Consider the following 19,437-nt stretch of genomic DNA (forward strand, 5'->3'; position numbering starts at 1 on the left):
CACTAGTTATCATGCACATGGAGGTCAGTCTGTCAGGAACTGAAGGGGAACTGAACATGAAGGGGATGAATGTGTGCAGAGGAATTGTGAAAAATACAATACAGAAATGCTATAACCCAGGGGTGTTGGACTGGGGGGGGAAAGGGGACGGAGTACCCATGGCCCTCATGTGAGGAGGGCCCAAAAAGATGCTAGAATGAATAGCTGTGGATGCGGCTAAAAAATAGGAGAAACCCGGGAAAAACGGGAGTGTTGGCAGGTATGGTGTAAAGTCTCTGGAGGTGAAACATCTGACCTCTATGTACACTAGTTATCATTCACATGGAGGTCAGTCTGTCAGGAAAAAAAAATGCAACCCTGATATACAAGGTCCTTTGAAGTGTTAAATCATTCTATAAATCTATTGCAAATGCATATCTACTTCATATTAATCTAACTCAGTTTTTCCTCTCTTTAAAGCAATTTAAAGTTTATTGATTGTTGCAAAGCTTTTGCCTGTAACATTTTGTAAGTTTTCTTATTTCTATACATTTTTAAATGCCATAGTTTTCACCAGTGAAATATTTAGTTTGAACTATTTTATTCAAATCTAGTTTTGTACTTCTGAGACACCATTTTGATCCATATCAGGTATTTTTTTATCATCTATTCTGTATATATATATATATATATATTAGGGCTGTCAAAATTAACCCGTTCATTTTTGCGTTAATTTTTTAATATTTAACTCGTTAAAAAAAATTAACGAAATTAACGCAGCTGTCCCACATAACAATTTTTGGTTCTCTAAAGGTTCCGGGAAGATTCGCTGAAGGTTCCGGGAAGGTTCGCTGCAGGTTCGCGGAAGGTTCTCTCCGAAGGTTCTCTCCGAAGGTTCACTCACGGTAGCGCAGGAAAGTTTTCGCCGAACGTTCCCTAAAAGTAATATACATTGTTCCGGGAACGTTCGGCGAACCGTCAGGAAACTGTCAGTAGGCTAGGTTCTCAGCCGCCACATGAAGTAAACAAACACGTGTTTGTTTACTTCATGTGGCGGCTGAGAAACGTAATACGTCTCCATAACACCAGGCGGCGCTACTCTGTATTGTTGCCCAAGTAATGAAAACCGGCAGCTGATTGGACGAACGCGTCACATGGGTTTGTTTTCTCCGGATATTGAGAGCCAGACTGTCATGGCGGCCGTTCAGAGTACGATCTCATATTGTACTAAGATAGTTCACTGAAACATGTTTCTGAAAACATTTTAAGCGAGAAATAGGCCGTGCAGTTGCTGAATCTGTCTTCATTTCAGCTCAACAAAGGTCAGTTTAGAAGATTTTTGTTAGATTTTGAGAGACTAGTCACGTCACCTCACTCCGCTCGCCATTTCCGGGTGAGTCCCGACTGCCCTGCCGCCGACTGAACATAGGCTCGTTGGAGATGAACTGCGCCTCGCCTGTAAAGTAGACGAGAGCAGGCGACAGCAGCCGGGGACGGTGACAAAAATCTGCTCTCAAGTCAGACAGTTTCTAGCCATTTCCAGCAGCCTTCAGCAGGACTAAATAAGCCAAATTGTTGCTGCTGTTGTTCTGAAAGATATTAAACATTCTGAACTTAGCAGAACCTTTCCTTGTTTGTTTTTTTCTTCATATTTAATTTAAATGATTTAGCATTTAAATATCCATTATTATAAGCTTCAGTCTCAATTTAAAAAAGTGATTAATCGCGATTAATTACAGCAAATTGTGCAATTAATTAGTTAATTTTTTTTAATCGATTGACAGCCCTAATATATATATATATATATATATATATATATATATTCTCTGACAATCACTGCCAAAATAGTTTGTCACAGCTGATGATGCTGCCACATGAAGAGCCAGACCAGTCTACTGCTAACACTGGACCCCTGGACAAAGTTTTGATTACTACATGATATTTATTATTGTTAATATAAAAAAGTTTCACAACACATTGATTGTAATTATTTCATGCAGAATGTATGTAGATGTAAAATGTAATAGCTTGATAGTTGATGTTAGGCTCCAGTCAGACCCGGAACTGAGAAACAGGCACACGAACACAGATGAGCAGTTTACAGTGTTTATTAGAAACGATGTTTGATAGTGGAGGAGGGAGATGGCCAGGATAGCTGCTCCAGGTAGGGTCGAAGCCGGAGATCAGAAGGCGGGTGTGTGGAATGGCTGGTTGAGAGCGGAGTGTGGCGAGGTGAGTAGGCAGCGAGGAGGCAGATGAAAGCTGATGAGCAGCGGGTCCAGAGGCAGAATCTGAGCAGAGAAGGAATGCGTGAGCCAGAGCATAAATGAGGCAACAACCAAACTGAAAACAGAAATAAGTCTCTCAAGCACAGAGTAGAGCCACGTTACCACGAGAAGGGTTGCAACAAACTGGCGCTGAAGAGGTGAACAGCCTGGGTTGATAACTGTTGGTTGAGTACTGGAATGATCTGCAGCTGGCTGGAGCAGATGAGTGGCCACGCCCCTTGACCTAGATCCTCTTTGAATGACATGGAAGCCGGTGGAGACAGACACAGACAACACACACACAAGGGAAAGGGGAACAGGAAAACAGGCAGGGACAGGGAGACAGACAATGATCCACAACAGTTGAGATAATATCATAAATCAGTTCAAGTGATTTATCATTTAGAATTTTTTTATTCAAACAAAATATAAAAACAAAGGGTACTTTGTACCGTTAATTGCTCCTGGGAATAAATAAAAATGGAAAACTCTGATTTAGCTCAGTGGTTACTTCCACTCAAATGTTGATTCCTAGCTCCTCTGGGTCAGGGGTTCGAACCACAGGCGCTGTCTGCTGTTTTTCAGGAATTTCCCCAGTGTGGGATTAAAAAGGTCTATCTCATCTTATCTTAACCGGTGAATGAGACATGAAGTAGTGTAAAATTGCGGTAATTTCCCAGCTCTGCTCTGAAGCGGCGACATAGCAGTGCTCATGCACGTCTGCATGTGGGTCTGAGCCCCAAGGGCGGCGGGGGGGAAATGCTACTTTTAATTCTTGCTAGCTCCTCAACATTAACAACCCTGCCTTTAAGTACTGGTTTTCAAACCATTCTATATGAATAATTTTCACAGAGAGCCAAACCAATGGACAGTCGTTGAAAAAGGAACTGGAACACAAGTTTTTCTTTTAATATAGCTAATCTACCAGATGCAAGGATTCATGTGTCAACGTAAGGTGTGTCATCATCTGAGACATTGACAAATTAAATTGACAATGTTTCAATCGACTGGATCTCTGTCGGGTCAATCTTGTGTAATAAAATTAATTTCTTGTTTGGAGTCCGTGTGCAGGGGTTATGTTTTTTTTTTTAATTTGAACTACTTTATAAAATAGCCTATTAGGTAGCTTGTGAATTTCCCCAGAGGGATCAATAAAGTCTTATCCTAAACTATAATAATACATCATAATTTATTTTTTATAATATTATATTTTGTATTATTAATCTGAATCTGCAAAGTGACTTGTAACTAAAATAAATGTAGTGTAGTAAAAATTGTGAGCGCATCATTTAGGGGTGAATTATTACATATAATCTCATAGGTACAGAGGGAATGGAATATTATTTTGACATACTCCAACATGTGCTAATAGTGCCTAATAGTGTCTAATGTAAAATTTCATTTTTATGCTGATGACACTGTAATGTATTGCTCAGCACTCACCGCAGACCAGGCCCTCACTCACCTACAACTTGCTTTGAACACTCTTCAACATAATCTCCATGATTTAAAACTTGTTTTAAATGCAGAAAAAACTAAAGTCATGCTTTTTTCAAATTCAAAATTTAAATCAAATCTGCCTTCAATTCTCACTTCTCGTGGTACAAAAATTGGATGTGTATCTAAGTACAGATATCTTGGTATTTTAATTGATGACTATTTCTTTTACCCTTCATATTGAGCAGCTAGCTAAAAGATTAAAACTCAAACTAGGGTTTTATTTTAGAATTAAATCTTGCCTCTCGTTCGAATCTAGAAAGAGGCTGGTCGCTGCCACTTTTATGTCTGTACTTGACTATGGTGATGTTTTATATATGCATGCTTCGTTTAAAAGTCTACATGCACTGGACACTGTATACCATGGAGCTCTGAGGTTCATCACTGGTATGAAAGCCCTCACTCACCACTGTGAACTATATGAACGTGTTGGATGGCCTCCTTTACCAACACGGAGACTTCAACACTGGCATACTCTCATATACAAAGCTATTTTAGGTCTCCTTCCATCCTACCTTCTGACCTATATCAATGTAAACAGTACCGGGACCTACAATCTTCGTTCCCAGGATCTTTTCATTCTGTCTGTTCCAAAGATTAGAACTGAGCTGGGGAAAAAGGCCTTTAACTTTGCTGCTCCCTCTACATGGAACAAGTTACAGAAATCCATGAAACTTACTGAACTAGTCTCATTGGTCGTTTTTAAGAGGATGTTGTTTGACTTGGAGGCAGTCACATCTGGCTGTAGATGTTTTACCTGATTTGGTTACGATTGTGGTTGACTTTGAGGGATTTGCTGTTTCAGTTGTTTTGTGTTCTTAGTGTTTTTGTGTATTTTGTATTTGCATGTACTGTATGTGTGGTTGTACTACTGCCTGCCTTGGCCAGGACACTCTTGAAAAAGAGATTTTTAATCTTAATGAGTTTCTTCCTGGTTAAATAAAGGTTAAATAAAAAATTAAAATTAAATAGGTCAGCGAGAAGAGGTGGATATATGAAACCTACAAAAGATACACTCTAGATAAAGTTTAAAGTTCAAATCCTCCTTACCCTTTATCCACAGAGCCGTTGGGCCCCTGAGAAGACGACAAGCACAATGATAAAAGCCTGATGACCTTTGTCTTGCAGCGTGTAGCTGAATAAACTAAGTGAAAAAAACTAAACACACATTATACATTCATCATTTAAATACTATAATTCCACATTACACTTTATATAAAGAAAAAAAAACACAATTTGGCTGAATTGATCTCAAATCAGACATGACAGCGTCTCCTCCTCCTGTCTGATTGGCTACATCAAAAGGTGTGTCATATATTGACCCACTTTAATTTAGTCTAAAAACAGGGGTCATTGTTTTGGGGTTTTTGAGTCGGTCAGTTTCAAACTTGCCAGAACAGGATGAGATAAATGAACCCTGGCAGCGTCAGGGGCAGGTAACACCTGTTTGTCTTTCCCCAGGTCCAAGGACACAGTTCGGCTCTGAGCCCGTCTGGTTACCAACCAGTTTCATCTGGATGGCAGTCACAGCTCGCAGGACGAGTTGGATCCTGCCAGTCACAGACATTTATTAGGGCTTCAACTGACGATTGATATTGTTAATCTGTTGAATATTTTCTCGATTAATTGATAAATGTTTGGTCTATAAAATGTCAGAAATGGAAATGTCAATCAGTGTTTTCCAAATCCCAAGATGATGTCCTCAAATGTCTTGTTTTGTCCACAACTCAAAGATATTCAGCTTACTGTCATAGATAAGTCAAGAAACTAGAAAATATTCACATTTAAGAAGCTGGAATCAGATAATCCTTTTTTTCATAATAAATGTGTGGGTGATTAATTTAATAGTTGAAAACTAATCGATTAATCAATTATTCTTTGCAGCTCTACACTTATTGCTTGGTTGAGAGATCGTGGAGTGTGTACATCTTGTTAAATTAGGAAATGCATATCTATAAACAGCAGATAATTCACACTGTCACCAGTTTACTGTATGTTTATGGACATTTCTTTGCTGGCTCTATCCATTAAGGTCATTTCTGTTGTGTTCAATTTGTGGCTTCTTGTTTGTATTTATCTGAATATTTGGCCTGAAAGCGGTTAACAGAATTATTAGGTGGAATTTTGGCATTATAGAACTAGTTATATTGCCAAGTTTTTGACGTTTCTGCCATCAAACTGATCCAAAAGAAGATCTCTCTTTTCAAATGGATTTGGACAGTAATTACTATTATTACTATTGTACTCCTTTTCCTTCCTTTATTACTGCCCACTTTACTCTGATTGGCTTCACTTGCACAATAAGAATATCACGTGTCAACCAAGCAAGCAACAACACCATACAGGAGGTGGGGTGCAAATCTTCAGCTGTGATTGGCTGATGGTCCCCCACACTCCCCACTAGAGCAGCATGGTCCAAGGAGTCTGTTCTGTCTTTGTGTGTTCTGTATTTGTGTGTATGTTTGCAGAGTGTGTGTGTGTGTGTGTGTGTGAGTGTGAGACCTCACTTAAACCTTACAGATGAGAGTGTTGTGCGTTGTGAATGCGTGAAATGTTTACAGTACATTGACAAGTCTTTGCGTGTTTCTATGATTATTATCTGCTGAATTACAAGCATAAGCCTTACTTTGTCATATACTTTTGGGGGTGAAATCCATTGGCCATCCATTACGTTTTATAGTAGATGATGTGAAATGGTTTACAACTACAAAAACAAGCATCCAGGCAGACTGTATTACACACACACACAGCCCAGCATATGGCCCGAGCAGAGTAGCCGGAGGGAGTGCAGCAACTGGGCTCGTGGAGTGTCATCCTATCCCATCTCTATTTCAGCCCACTTTGGACTCTCAGCACATTCCTCTGTGAAGCTGCCACCAATGAGTGAAATATTACCACAATACCAATAGCAATACAACTCCGACACAGGGAGAGAGGTTATGTAAGATCACCCCCTTCACACACACTCCCCTCACCTGAACCCCCTACTACACCGCACTGGGGTGGACTGGGTTTTTAATCAATGGCTTCTCTATAAAATGGCTATCTCCACTGGTGGTGGTTGTAAAGTGGGTCATACAATACAGACAGGATGTTTTTTAGAAGATGGACAAAATCTATATAATAGATATAAAGAAGATGACTTCTCATTTAGTAATTTCGTATGAGTCAAATTATGTATTATATCATCATTAATCAATTTTACATTAGATATAGTTAACTCAGCAACTGTTTTGATAAGCAATTAATCATTTTAGACATTCAAACAAAAATGCAAAAAGATGTAGGGCCCAGCCTCTGTGAGGATTTGATGCTGAACTTCGTCATGCATGACAGTAAACTGAATATGTTTGGGTAAAACCAAGCAATTTCAAGACGTCACCTTGGGTCCTGGGAAATTCCAGTGGCTATTTTTTCACAATTTTCTGACAATGTATAGACAAAATGATTATTGAATAATTGAGAAAATAGTTGTCAGTTTAATTGGTAATGAAAATAATAGTTAGTTGCATCACTGAATTCAGCCACTGAGCAGACTGTGTCAGCCCTATAATCTCACTAACCTCCTGCAGGGGGCTGTCTTGCTCTGAACCATAACAGCTGGAATGTGATCTCAGGACCTCTGCGGCTACTTTGGGACTGACCTGAAGAGATAATAAAAAGCCAAATCTTACAAAGACATTTGTATGCCCCCCACTGACACGTGTTTATGTCAGCAGTTAAAATAAGAAATTCTGATGGTGTTCATTAATTTAACTAAAAAGATCAGGAGACTTTGTATCGTTGTCAAATAATGAATTACAGATGCTATTTATTATATGTATGGATGTTAAAATAATCAAGGCAACATAACTGATTAAATCAATATTTAAAACTGCTGTCACATTGCTAATTGATGTGAGCTCCACTCTGCACCACGCTGTACCTGGTACTGAGGATTGAGCTCAACATGAGCCTTGTTTCACAGCAGTCTTTGAGAAATTCCTATCGTGTTACGTTCACATAAGCAAGGCTTTCATTGTGAGGGGGACTGATGGGAGTTTAGACGGCTTAAGGGGCTGGTTGCAAACATCAGATTTCTTCACACTAGCAGCGAGGCACATTCTGGTCAGTATCACCTTTTTACAGTTTTGTTTGACATTTGGTACTCAAATAAATGTTAAGCCGTTAAAAACCAAGACTTTCATCTTATTGGTATGTTTCTTTTGTTAATATGTGGTTAGCAAAGCATTTTTGGTAATGCATGAGTGTACCTGTCTATCTGTGTAAAGATATAAATAGCCATGCTAAAGTGATCTGACTGATGGTAAAACATCTTAATCTTGTTAAAAGTTCCTGAAGCAGAGTCTTTTTACATGTTTTTTTCTGTAGAGGGCCTGCAGAGTGTGTTTATATGGTCATGGTGAGTCTGACCGTGGTCCTGAAGGCGTTGAGCCTGTTTGTTGCAGAGCTCATCAGCTCTGTCACAGACTGGTTTCAGTCCAAACCAGCATGGGCAAACCTAGAAGTGCTGGAGGACACAGAACTGAAGACCACTGGAGGCGGTGAGTCCAAAAAGAGAAACAAGGAGAATCAGCTAACGTGCAGACATGCTGCACTTTTGCACTGACAAGGTTACAGATTTTTAGTATGAAATTCCCTCTTTGTGTTGCTATTCTTCCATCGCAGTACAACAAGGAAACACTGTGTATTTTTACCCTCTGAACTAATAACGCTAATGAACACTTTGGACGAATGCAAGACTGGTCAAAATCCAACTTTTGGTGTGTGAGATAATGTATGACAGCACACAAATCAATCAACAAACTCTTTGTTGTCCAAAACAGACAGCATCATTCATAGGGCTGGGTACCGAATTCAATACTTTTTAGGCACTGACCGAATTACAGAGTATCAAAATCTGCCTAGTCATTCAATAAAATAATAATTTTTGTGATTGGCTGTGTAACGTTACACGTCATAGAGACACACAGGAAAAGCTCTACATTACACACAGAGACGGGGCTCAAGTAGTAGGAGCTGAAAAATAAATAAAGACATTTTTGTGGTAATGTTGTAATTTCTTTTCGTTAAAATGGATTTCATAAATTGGTATTGAAAAAAGTATCGAAGTCAGGGTATTGGTATCAGTACCAGTATCGACATTTTTTTAATGATACCCAGCCCTAATCATTCATAAGGCACAAGATAGTTAATGGACTGCTTCACTTATCCCTTATGAAGAAGAGTCAATGATTTAGATTCAATAATGCTCTTTTGTCTCTTTCAGTCCATGAGAGACACAGGGCCAAAACTCTGTGGGAGAATACTGGAGCTGTGGTCATGGTTGTACGGCGACCTGGATGATTATTGTGCAGAGAGGTAAGAAATACACTATATGTGTATCAGTAATAATAACTCTGTAGTCACCTAACTGGTTAACTTTCATCCATGCTATTTGATTCTCTCTGTCCTTCCCTCTCTAGGAGGCTGCTGAGCTGTCCTCTCTAAAGTCCCAGCTGCAGGAACTTGAAGTCCCTCTGTTTGCCGTGGTCAAAGAGAACCTTGGCAAGGAGCTGGACTGCTTCAAGACGTACTTCTCTGGGAAGGTCTATGTGGATCAGAAGGTCTGTATTTACACATGGCTTTAAGCTATTAAGTGAAACATGGAGGGTTACATACCGGTAGTTTAAAACAATAAGCTGCTTTTATATTATTCTCATAGAGAAATTTCTACGGTCCTCAAGAGAGGTGGATGTGTCTATCCATATTTCTGCGTATTGTTGTGTGGAGGAACATTTGGCGGGCCTACAGGAAGGGCTTTGGAGGAAACATAAGAGGTGAAGGACTTGTCCTGGGTGGAGTCTTTGTCATTGGGCCTGGAGATCAGGTAGGCAGTAACTTATTTAGTATTTTCTGACAAGTGCATCTGGATGTTTTAATGGGTTTTGATTGTGTTCACCCCAGGGTATTCTACTGGAGCACCGCGAGAAGGAGTTTGGGGATAAAGTGAATATGCTGGCAGTACTCCGAACAGCCCGCAAAATGCAAGATAGACCTCAAATATGTGAATGAATGGACTGTTTGTCATTGAGACGTTATGTAATATTGGTTGTAGCATGTTGCCATTTGCTGTGTGCATTCTTTGCTAATCCAGGAATTTTCTCTACAACATGATGTGCTCTACTCATATTGTATTTGGAAATGTAATGCTTTTCTGGCTGCCTTCACCTGTTGCTGATATGTTATGCTGTGTCACAACTCTGTGGTTTAAATGTGCTACTTTAACTGTTTATTGACCCACTGTCTGCAGTTCTGGTTTTGGTTGTGTGATGGCTTTCTGTGTGTGTTTAATGAAGATTTGTTTCTAAACTCTGCTGAGAGAACAGATCTGATGCTAGCACACAAATCCAACACTTTTAGCAAGACAGTCTTGGCCTGACATGAGGGAGATTGAGCCGTTGGAGTGATTAACATATTTGCCATGTAATAAACCACTTAACCAGTCATGCTGGAAAAAGATTATCTGCATATTTACCTGTCCGCGTGCCTTCTTTTGCCATGCCTTGCTCCTTCACATTCATGTCAAAGTTCAAATCTTCTTAGCCAGCCATCTTGCTCGATTAGTTTCCCTGCTCCTTAGACGTTTAGTACGCATGCGCCAAAATCTGTTTACAAAACGCTCTTTCAGAGAGGCGCTGCTGCTTGCTTGTCGCTTCATTGATTCTGGTGAGTGCGCCTTTGTTACGAAACTACTCCATTGACTTTATATGACAGTAACCGCTTCTGAACAGGTGCACCCGCCTCAGGAACACATACTATCTCCAGGCCCAGACTCTATAAATCAAAGGCTAAACCGTTAGCCGAGCTAACTGCTAATTTATTGATTGTATGCCACGACACTTGTCTCCGTGCCAACTTTGTAGGACACTGAACGTATTGATTATATAACCACCATCACCATATTTATTTAAAAAAGATAAAATATCAAGACCTGTTCGGTTACAATTGTAAGTGTAGTGTGTAGAGACATCAGGTAGAATACTGTCATTGACTGATTAACGTCACACATGACATTGGTAGCATTAAGGTCATTATCTGCATTATGTGTCTTCCTGCGGGCTGAAAAGGGCGCGGTGATCGTTACTGGCTCGTAGCTATTTTAGTGACCTCATCTTTACATGTAAGTCAGTTGAGGAAGAAGTAGTCGGACCCTTTACTAGCAAAGTAAATAAAAAATGTCAAGTAAGTATACAATCTTTGTGAAATTATTTTTATGAATTTTATAATACAAAATATTAAGCCGGAACAAACAGCAAATACAATACCAACTACGCTGCTGGACTAATAATAAAAATATCAATGATAATCTTTCAACATGTAATGCAAGTAGTCTAAGAGAACTACACTTCTGCACCTCCTCTTGGCTCTGTTTCCAACTTTCGATACAAGCGGTTATATAAGTTGGACAATATTTATTCAGCTTGCTTAAAAAAGGCAGCTTTGTTCAGCCATTATAAAGTTTAGGTGCAGCACCCGAGCCGTTTTGGGCACTATACCTAGGCCGAATGAATGTAACTGAAAGACATTTCTCAGATCTAATGATTGTAGTTGGACTTCTTTAGCAAGTTTTGTCTTTAAGCTTTTTGAGTGTTTTTTATGTATTATCTGCTAGCTTTTCCAACGTTTTAGACACAGATATGGTAATAATAACGGTCCAAAATGGTGTTAAAAAGAGACGCAAAACTACCGACTACAAAGAGAAAACACTGGAACTGATGTTGAATTGTTAAGTCCCATATCCTTCCAGGCAACAGAGTATTACAAATTTGAGTTTTAACAGCTGGTTAACAAAGAAAAGTAAATTATAAAAAAATAAAAGTAATGTTATATTAAAAATATATATATATATATATATATATATATATATATATATATATATGTATGTATGTATGTATGTATGTATGTATGTGTGTGTGTGTGATATTTTCATAGGATGATATTATTAGATTATTATTACGGATGCATTAACATGTATGCAACATTTTAATGTTGTTTTAACTATTTTATATTCTGTTGGACAGTTAAATATATGGCAAATCATTCCACTAGTTGATCATGCATGAAAAATCTGAGTATTCAAGGTAACTATTAACTATAGCTGTCAAAGACAAGAAACATCTAAGCAGCATTTGAATGTTGTATCTAGTTTTTGGTGGTGGAGCTAATTTCACCACGTATTAGGTATACCGTTGGGTAGTTTAATCGCCTATATAACAAATCATATTTTAGAAGCTGATCATTTTTTGTATGAAAATCAAATAAATGTCAAATAAATGTAGTGTAAAAAGCACAATATTCCCCCCTGAAATGTAGTGGAGAAGAAGTATAAAGTAGCATCAAATGAAAATACTAAAGTAAAGTAACTCAAAATTGTACTAGTACAAATACTATTTACAAGCTACTGTTTGACCCTTCCCTCAGTCATCTCATTAATGTAGTACATCACTTGATTATATTTGGTGATTATGTTCAAAGTGTTAGGCAACGCTACATCATGTTTGGCAGTGACAGTGTTGACAGCTCCTCTCACTGCTTGCTCTGCAGATGCATTCAAGGAATTTAGACTCTTCCTTGAGTTGCAGGTGTGGGCGTCTGTCTAGCTATTGGCTGTTGCTGTTTCAGCCCTTTGTCCTCCCTGTCTTTAATTGTCAGAACACTAGCGCATTTGGGTCATTTACGATTCGAAACGGGATGAGCTAAATATTTCTTCACATTTTGGAAATGGAGACAAGTTAGTATGACATTTTTTTTTACTTTTCTAATTGGTTATAAAAAAGATAGATTTGATCCTTCTTAAACTTTAAGTCAGTTTTTTTTCCAGTGTAATATCTGACTCGTCATATTTAATTCTCACTACATGAATTTCTCTGTGTACTAATTATAAACTGATTTATATTTTTGTGTTTTCACTGTAATTTATGTGTTGATGTGTTTACCACACACGAGAGCTTCCGTGCAAGAATAGGAAGTTTGTTTGCAAATAGGAAAAGGGCCTTTCATACTTGCTTAAATGGTTCTTTCATTTTGATATTGCACACTCTGGGTGGGTAATCATTTCATTTTAAGCATAGCTACAACTTGGCTAACGTCTTATCTGGGTAGTCTAATGATGAAGAAAGATGCCACAGTATTTTTCTCTCTTAAATCTGTGAAATCAAATGCAGCCTCCTTGAAAGTAGTGCTTGCAGTAGAGGTGGATTGTATTGTCTTTGAAACGGTCTGTGGCGTGGCACAAGGGGTTTAACGCTCATAGAAAAGACTTGTGTTTCTTTCTTTCAGTGAAATCTTGTTTGTAGTCAGAGGGTCAGACTTTGTCCACGGTCCCGATGCTGGCTCTGTCCAGGTGTTCGAGAGCTTTGAGGTGGAGACTATCCCTGCACTGCTCTGCCCTCTCTCTGGGGAGCAGTACCATGAGCAGCCAGCCCTCCACTGCAGCCAGGCCCCAGTTTCTAAGAACCCAGACTGCTCTGTTTCACCAAAGTAAAGCCAAAGCCAGTCCTGACCCAAACAAGCCCGCTACAGGCAAGGACCTATTTGACTGCCTACACAGCTGTTCCCTACCATAACCCAAACTTCCAGCGTGTTCTAGAAACCGTGTTTCAGCCGTGACCCGTGGACAGTGTTTCCTTGCTTTCCACCCACTTTGTGCTGGAGTGACTCAAAACCTTCATAACACTGAAGAGTCATGAGAGTACACAAAATAAATGAGAAATCTTTTTTTTTTTTTTTTTCTGTAATTTCTGACATTTTATGGATGGAACATTTAACCCAGAAAATAATTGGCAGATTAATTGATAATAAAAAATAACTGTTAGTTGCAGCCCTACTTTACACTGCAAGACATCTTAAATAAAAAAGAACAATTAAAATACAGGTGAAAGCACAATAACCTGTACAAACGATTTTGGATAGCTGTCCCAGAGTGACAGCTAACCTGTGAAACACACCAGCTGCAGTCAAATATAGCATCTACAAACGGTTTAACCTGTCATGTCGACCAGCATCCTATTTCCTTTGTGAGTATATAAAACTATTTAATCTCATTGATGGGCTTTAGATTAAAGTGAGAATAGGTGTAAAAAGCACCTCACACAGACATGACACTATGCTCAAACACAAGCCAAAATCTGCAAGCTGGGTCTTGTTGCTCTCACTGAGAGTGAAAGAGTATGTGAAAATATCAACTAGTCTGCACAACTAGCAGCTCCGTTACAATAGGCAATGTGAAGAAAACTGCAAAAACTGTATGGTTAAATAATTGTGACACATTTCTCTCCTCGTGTTGTTGCCTGTTTGTGCTGCAGTGTTGTCCTCTGAGTCTGGGCTGGAGGGGGAGCTGTTTGGGATGGGGATGTGGTCGTTGGGTCTGGGTGCTGTTGGAGCTGCGCTTGCTGGGATCTTCCTGGCCAACACTGATCTGTGTCTGCCTAAAGCTGCACAGGTGTCACTGGAGACCCTTGAAGATGCTGACCTGCGCTCCACCATAGATGGTAGGCTTGCTGATTGGCTGTCTAATATGGAGAACGAACCATAGAAATAATGGAATTAACATTACATCAGCCAATTCCAGTTTTCTTCACGGTTGCATTTGTATGCAATATGCACTGAATGAGGTGTTGTGGGCTTCAAGGCAAAGCTGCTTTCTCAAATATCCTGGTATTACAGATAGGGCTGCAACAACGAATCGATAAAATCGATAAAATTCGATTACTAAAAAAGTTGGCAACGAATTTAATTATCGATTCGTTGTGTCGCGCAACTATTAGGCCACCTAGTCGCGGAGATAAAAAAAAAATGAGTTGAGCGCGGAGCGGAACAGCGCGGAGCGAAAGAAAAGAAAAAAGAGCAGAGCGGGGGTAGAGGAAATACGGAGAGAGACCGGAGAGACCCGTAACGTTGTTCTGAAACACAAGGCGGAGGCAGAGAAATCAGTACGACCCAAGTCATCCAAGGTGTGGGAGCATTTCACACTAAATAAATCAAAAACGTGTTAATTGCAAGATAAACAAAAGCGACACGGCATGGCACGGGCGCACCACGGTGATGAGTCAGCACCTAAAACGTAAACATGTTGGAGTCCTTGATGAGGAGGAAGGGAGTTCAACAGCAGGGTAAAGTCACTACACTATCCTACTTCTGTTCCGGTCTGAAGGGAGGAACGTACCGTCCCTCCAGTAGCTCTTCTGGTGCTGCCGTTTACTCGTTATCCAGCTGACTAGCATGACAAGCTAGCGTTAGCTCGGTAATAACAGTAATAAAGCAGGGGTGGTACAGTTTGCAAGACTAAAGACACGGTTTTATTCACTCGCCTTTTTTGGCCCATTATTTTTTCAATCTGTTGTCATGTATATATTATGTGCTTTGTCCCATATCAATTATTGTTGACAAATATAATAGTGTGTGGTGTATAAACGAACTTAACTTGCACTTACTACAATGATGGTAATAATTTAATGAATAAGTGTGTGTGTGTGTGTGTGTGTCTGTGTGTCTCGTCTGTATCTGCTATTTGGGTTACTTACCTTTACACAACTATTAACTAAAACAACAAGGATGTATGTATTGAGTTGATGTAAATTAATGCTTTTTTTTTTATTCGATTCATCGATTAATCGAAAAAATAATCGACAGATTAATCGATTATTAAAATAATCGTTAGTTGCAGCCCTAATTACAGATTACATCACTGTAATGGTCTTTGTCTGAAGCTGAAGGTTGAGTTACTGTGTTACTCTTAATACATACTGACATATGTGACCATGAACATTTAGCTTTTTCTCCATTTGAAGGCTGCATCTTTTATCGTCCACACAATGGCTTTACTGAATTTTCTTGCAGCAGTAAAATCCATGACATTTTAGTGCTTTCTTTTTATCAGAGACATGTCAGATTGGAACTTTGCTTTAGAAAGCGTTCTTTTCTTGTTTTGTCTGCAGACGACAACATCATTAAAGCTAAGAGCCTGTGGGAGAAGAATGGGGCTGTGGTCATGGCTGTACGACGACCTGGATGATTTTTGTGCAGAGAGGTGATGCATAATATTTCTGAATGACAGAGGACAGGCTGTTTCACATGACTGAAATGTATATAGTGTATATGAGTAATCTCTCCCCAGATGGCATAATCTCTCTCTCTCTCTCTCTCTCTCTCTCTCTCTCTCTCTCTCTCTCTCTCTCTCTCTGTAGGAGGCCTCTGAGCTGTCCTCTCTGAAGACCCAGCTGGAAGAGCTCGGGGTCCCTCTGGTTGCTGTGGTGAAGGAGAACATCGGCACAGAGATCCAGGACTTCAGACCACACTTCGCTGGGGACATCTACATAGATGAAAAGGTCAGCTGTGGTAGATAACCTCAGATCTTCCAGAGCTGCTGTCAGAAGTGCTCACCCTCCAGCCAGTCCATCTAAACTACACTGCGATTAATCTACTAATCTTATTTCTTTTTTAAAAACCTTTTTTAAAGATCTCAGCAGCTGATAATGACAACCTGTCCCAATCCGCTTCTTTGCACTTTTCTTAGTCTTCTATGATAAAAAAACATTTATAATAACAGAAATTATACAATGTGGATGTGGAACTCTTAGTCCATTAGTGGAGTGAATATGGCCACTAGAGTCTTGGTTAACTAAGCAATTTTCATAAATTTTTAACAATTCTTTTATGGTGAATAAGCTATTAATCATTAGTTATTGCTGTAAAATGAGCTAGATTTTAAGTAATCCTTCTGTGTTACTGTAATTATCTGTTGCGGGGCTACTTGAGAGTAAATTTTTGCTGTTAAAATATTAGTAACATAAATCTATAAGGACATATCTTTTCTCTTGATAAGGGCTGACAAAAACTAAATTGTGTGATTGTAGAAAAACTTCTACGGCCCGCTGCAGAGGAGAATGGGGGGCCTGGGGTTCCTTCGCCTCGGAGTGTGGCAGAACTTCATGCGGGCCTGGCGGTCCGGCTACCAGGGCAACATGAACGGCGAGGGCTTTATCCTGGGGGGAGTGTTTGTCATCGGAGCAAGAGACCAGGTAAGCGTAGCAAACATCTGGACTGCACCAAAGAAGTTTGGCTCAAAAGAGCTTCCTAAAACTGTATTTTCACTGCATGTTGTATTTGCAGGGGATTCTCCTGGAACACCATGAGAAGGAGTTTGGCAATAAAGTGGAGACTGCAGATGTTTTAGAGGCTGTTAAGAAAATTGTGCCAGTGAAATAAGTATTTATTTTTTCCTAAAATAAATGGCATTGGACAAAGGTACACTGTATTTAGATCAAAACATAACAGCATTTTTAACTTGACATGCTGAGATGCAATCAAAATCCATCCATCACTGAAATACTGATATTATAATGACATTTAAGTTTGGTTGTGTTGTCTAATATCATAATATACCTCTGTTTTTTTGCACATTCATTTGTTGTTGGTTAGTGGAGATGTACTTGGGCCAGTCTTAAAATGTTTAAACCGGTTCGATATTAAGCCAAACACCGGACCAGACCAATATGTCACACTTGACTTAGTAGCCACTCCTGAGTGGGACATAATGAGACTTTGAGAGTCTCTAAGCCATGACTTTTTTCTTTTAAGTTTGCTTCGTCTCAGCTGCGTTTCAGCTCACCCCTTTCGTCGGCTTCAAATCCAAAATATTACCATGTGGACAGCCCACTTTTAGCATACATCCATGAGTCATGTCTCGTCACCCCAAAAAACACTTTTATTTTAGCAGAACGCTCTTCTGCACTTGAGCGTCACAAATACTTGGGGAAATGTATCGTTACATTGTGTGGTTGCTACCACACTGCTTGATCAATAAAACCACAATGCTACTAAGAAACCAATGTGAACTAGTTATGCTGCTGTAGGCCTTACTGCCCAACACTGTTCCGGCAAAACCGGAAATTGACCCAACTGTAGGAAAGAGCCAATATTACAAGATTTGTCACTGATTATTGCTTTTTACCTCTGCAGTCACCTAGAAGCTAGTGTTTTTGAGACGGGTATTAGTAACGGGTAGTAAGGGAATAAAAAGCAGCATTTTCATTCAGGTACATCAGCTATTACATTTAAAGTAACTTGAAATCCGCCTTTTAGACAACCAGATAAATCAGTCTAAAGACTGGATTACACATTTGATGAATTATTCTATAAGTTGTCTGTTAGGGTACATTTGTAATACTGTTCCTATGTGTTATCTTCCTTTGCTTCTCTTGGTCAGGCACCTGAATGGGCCTTCAACATGGCGGATGAGTGTAAGCTGTCTGTGTGTGCGATAATGACAACTTGACTCCAAACTCAACATTGAGAGGAGCAGGTTTGATGCTTAAACGCATACAGATTCAGCCACTCTTGCCATGTTGAGGTGTGTTTGTGCTGCCTAAAGCATGTGTGTGTATTTGTACATGTTAATAATTATAAATAAAGAAGACCTCATCACCATCTCTTCACTGTGCTCCCGTCTGTTTTTTTTCTTTTTAAAGATTTCATCTGTATGTTAGGGCACTTTACATGACCAATTTACAGATGTGTTGGTAATAGTTTCTACTAACTCTTGTGGATTTCTTTATATTTCTAGTTTTTCACACAAACAAGTCTTGATTGTGATGACTGACAGGTTTAGATTTGTTTTCACTGGACTTTATAACTACACACAAATTTGTTTGCTGTTCTAAATTAGTAGCTAGTATGTAGGTTCTCAGCCTCAATTACAACTTCCAGTTCGTACGAGACAGCAGTCTGACTGTCAAGTTTGTGTCTGATTTGTGAAAATGTATCAAACAATCTATTAAAATTTCTATTACATCCATACTCTCTTTTCCTTTAGTTTGATTAATAGTCCTATGTCTTATTAATCGAATCCTGCATGCTTTCCAGTAGCACTAAATATACGGTAAAATAACTAAAATGAGCAAAAACACCATTAGCAGTATATTCTAAACACATTTTTTTCTGGTCTGTCATTGTAACCATTAATTTATTATAGCTACTGAAACAGAATATCTACATACTATGGCTGAAAACTAAAAAAAAAATCATTTTCTGTAGAAAGCTCTGGATGGGTACAAACATGTCAGTAAAAATGTATCCGTTATCACATTTAAACTAATCCTGGGAAATATTTTATTCTCAGACATCTGTGTGTGTGTGTGTGTGTTTGGCCAAAACACATAACAATTCAGATGAGATTCTCAGTTTAACCTTAGCGTTATCTGATTGACTCATATTTACCTGGTTGTTGAACAAACAATCCTTATCAGATCAGAACATGGTTTTCACTCTTTAAAGTTATTTTTCTAGTTGTTCCCCAAGAGCAGGAGGATGATATATTTAGAATATACAATGTTTAATACTGTAATGTCAAATTAGGCAGACAGGTTTGGACTTTAACATTACATATTTTATTCTATTGCTCTGAGTGAAATACATTCCACATCAAGGAAATATACTTCAACACAATACAAAACAGAGGGAGAAAGTGGAAGTTGTAGGTACATGACATAACCAAAGTATTAATGGAGTGTAACAATAATGGATTGTCTTTACATTTGTGCTTTCAGTATGCAAAGATTTGACATTTCCTTAATGACATGCACAACCAAAGTTACAGATTAGTGAGATTTCAACCAGTGCACCAACATTCACTGGTGCTATGTGAAATCACGTT

The 19,437-nt window shown here is 39.0% G+C and overlaps 1 protein-coding gene, 2 long non-coding RNA genes and 1 pseudogene across 5 annotated transcripts; 2 read left to right on the forward strand and 2 right to left on the reverse strand.

The window, feature by feature from the left end:
• Positions 1-2,071: 2,071 nt before the first annotated feature.
• Positions 2,072-3,421, reverse strand: LOC114571742 (uncharacterized). The gene is made up of 2 exons (XR_003694707.1): positions 2,370-3,421; positions 2,072-2,270 (listed from the first exon to the last, which is right to left on the reverse strand). It is a non-coding gene; the product is annotated as an uncharacterized LOC114571742 (long non-coding RNA).
• A 1,218-nt stretch (positions 3,422-4,639) lies between these two features.
• On the reverse strand, positions 4,640-10,464 carry LOC114571741 (uncharacterized). The gene is made up of 3 exons (XR_003694706.1): positions 10,261-10,464; positions 7,307-7,387; positions 4,640-5,293 (listed from the first exon to the last, which is right to left on the reverse strand). It is a non-coding gene; the product is annotated as an uncharacterized LOC114571741 (long non-coding RNA).
• LOC114571740 (peroxiredoxin-like 2A) lies at positions 7,745-10,255 on the forward strand (annotated as a pseudogene).
• On the forward strand, positions 10,292-18,218 carry LOC114571739 (peroxiredoxin-like 2A). Of its 3 annotated transcripts, XM_028602886.1 has the most exons (7): positions 10,366-10,451; positions 13,065-13,307; positions 14,090-14,275; positions 15,722-15,813; positions 15,971-16,111; positions 16,640-16,804; positions 16,896-18,218. In XM_028602886.1, exons 2-7 carry the CDS (start codon positions 13,112-13,114, stop codon positions 16,989-16,991), a joined length of 876 nt encoding a protein of 291 aa, XP_028458687.1. In that variant the 5' UTR covers positions 10,366-10,451; positions 13,065-13,111; the 3' UTR covers positions 16,992-18,218. The 3 variants fall into 3 exon arrangements, with proteins under 3 accessions (XP_028458688.1, XP_028458687.1, XP_028458689.1); XM_028602887.1 differs by lacking the exon at positions 13,065-13,307 and having other exon boundaries at positions 10,292-10,451; XM_028602888.1 differs by lacking the exons at positions 10,366-10,451; positions 13,065-13,307 and adding an exon at positions 10,473-10,967.
• Positions 18,219-19,437: the final 1,219 nt, after the last annotated feature.

The sequence above is a fragment of the Perca flavescens genome, chromosome 17 (genome assembly GCF_004354835.1).
Source record: "Perca flavescens isolate YP-PL-M2 chromosome 17, PFLA_1.0, whole genome shotgun sequence".
NCBI classification, from domain to species: Eukaryota; Metazoa; Chordata; class Actinopteri; order Perciformes; family Percidae; genus Perca; species Perca flavescens.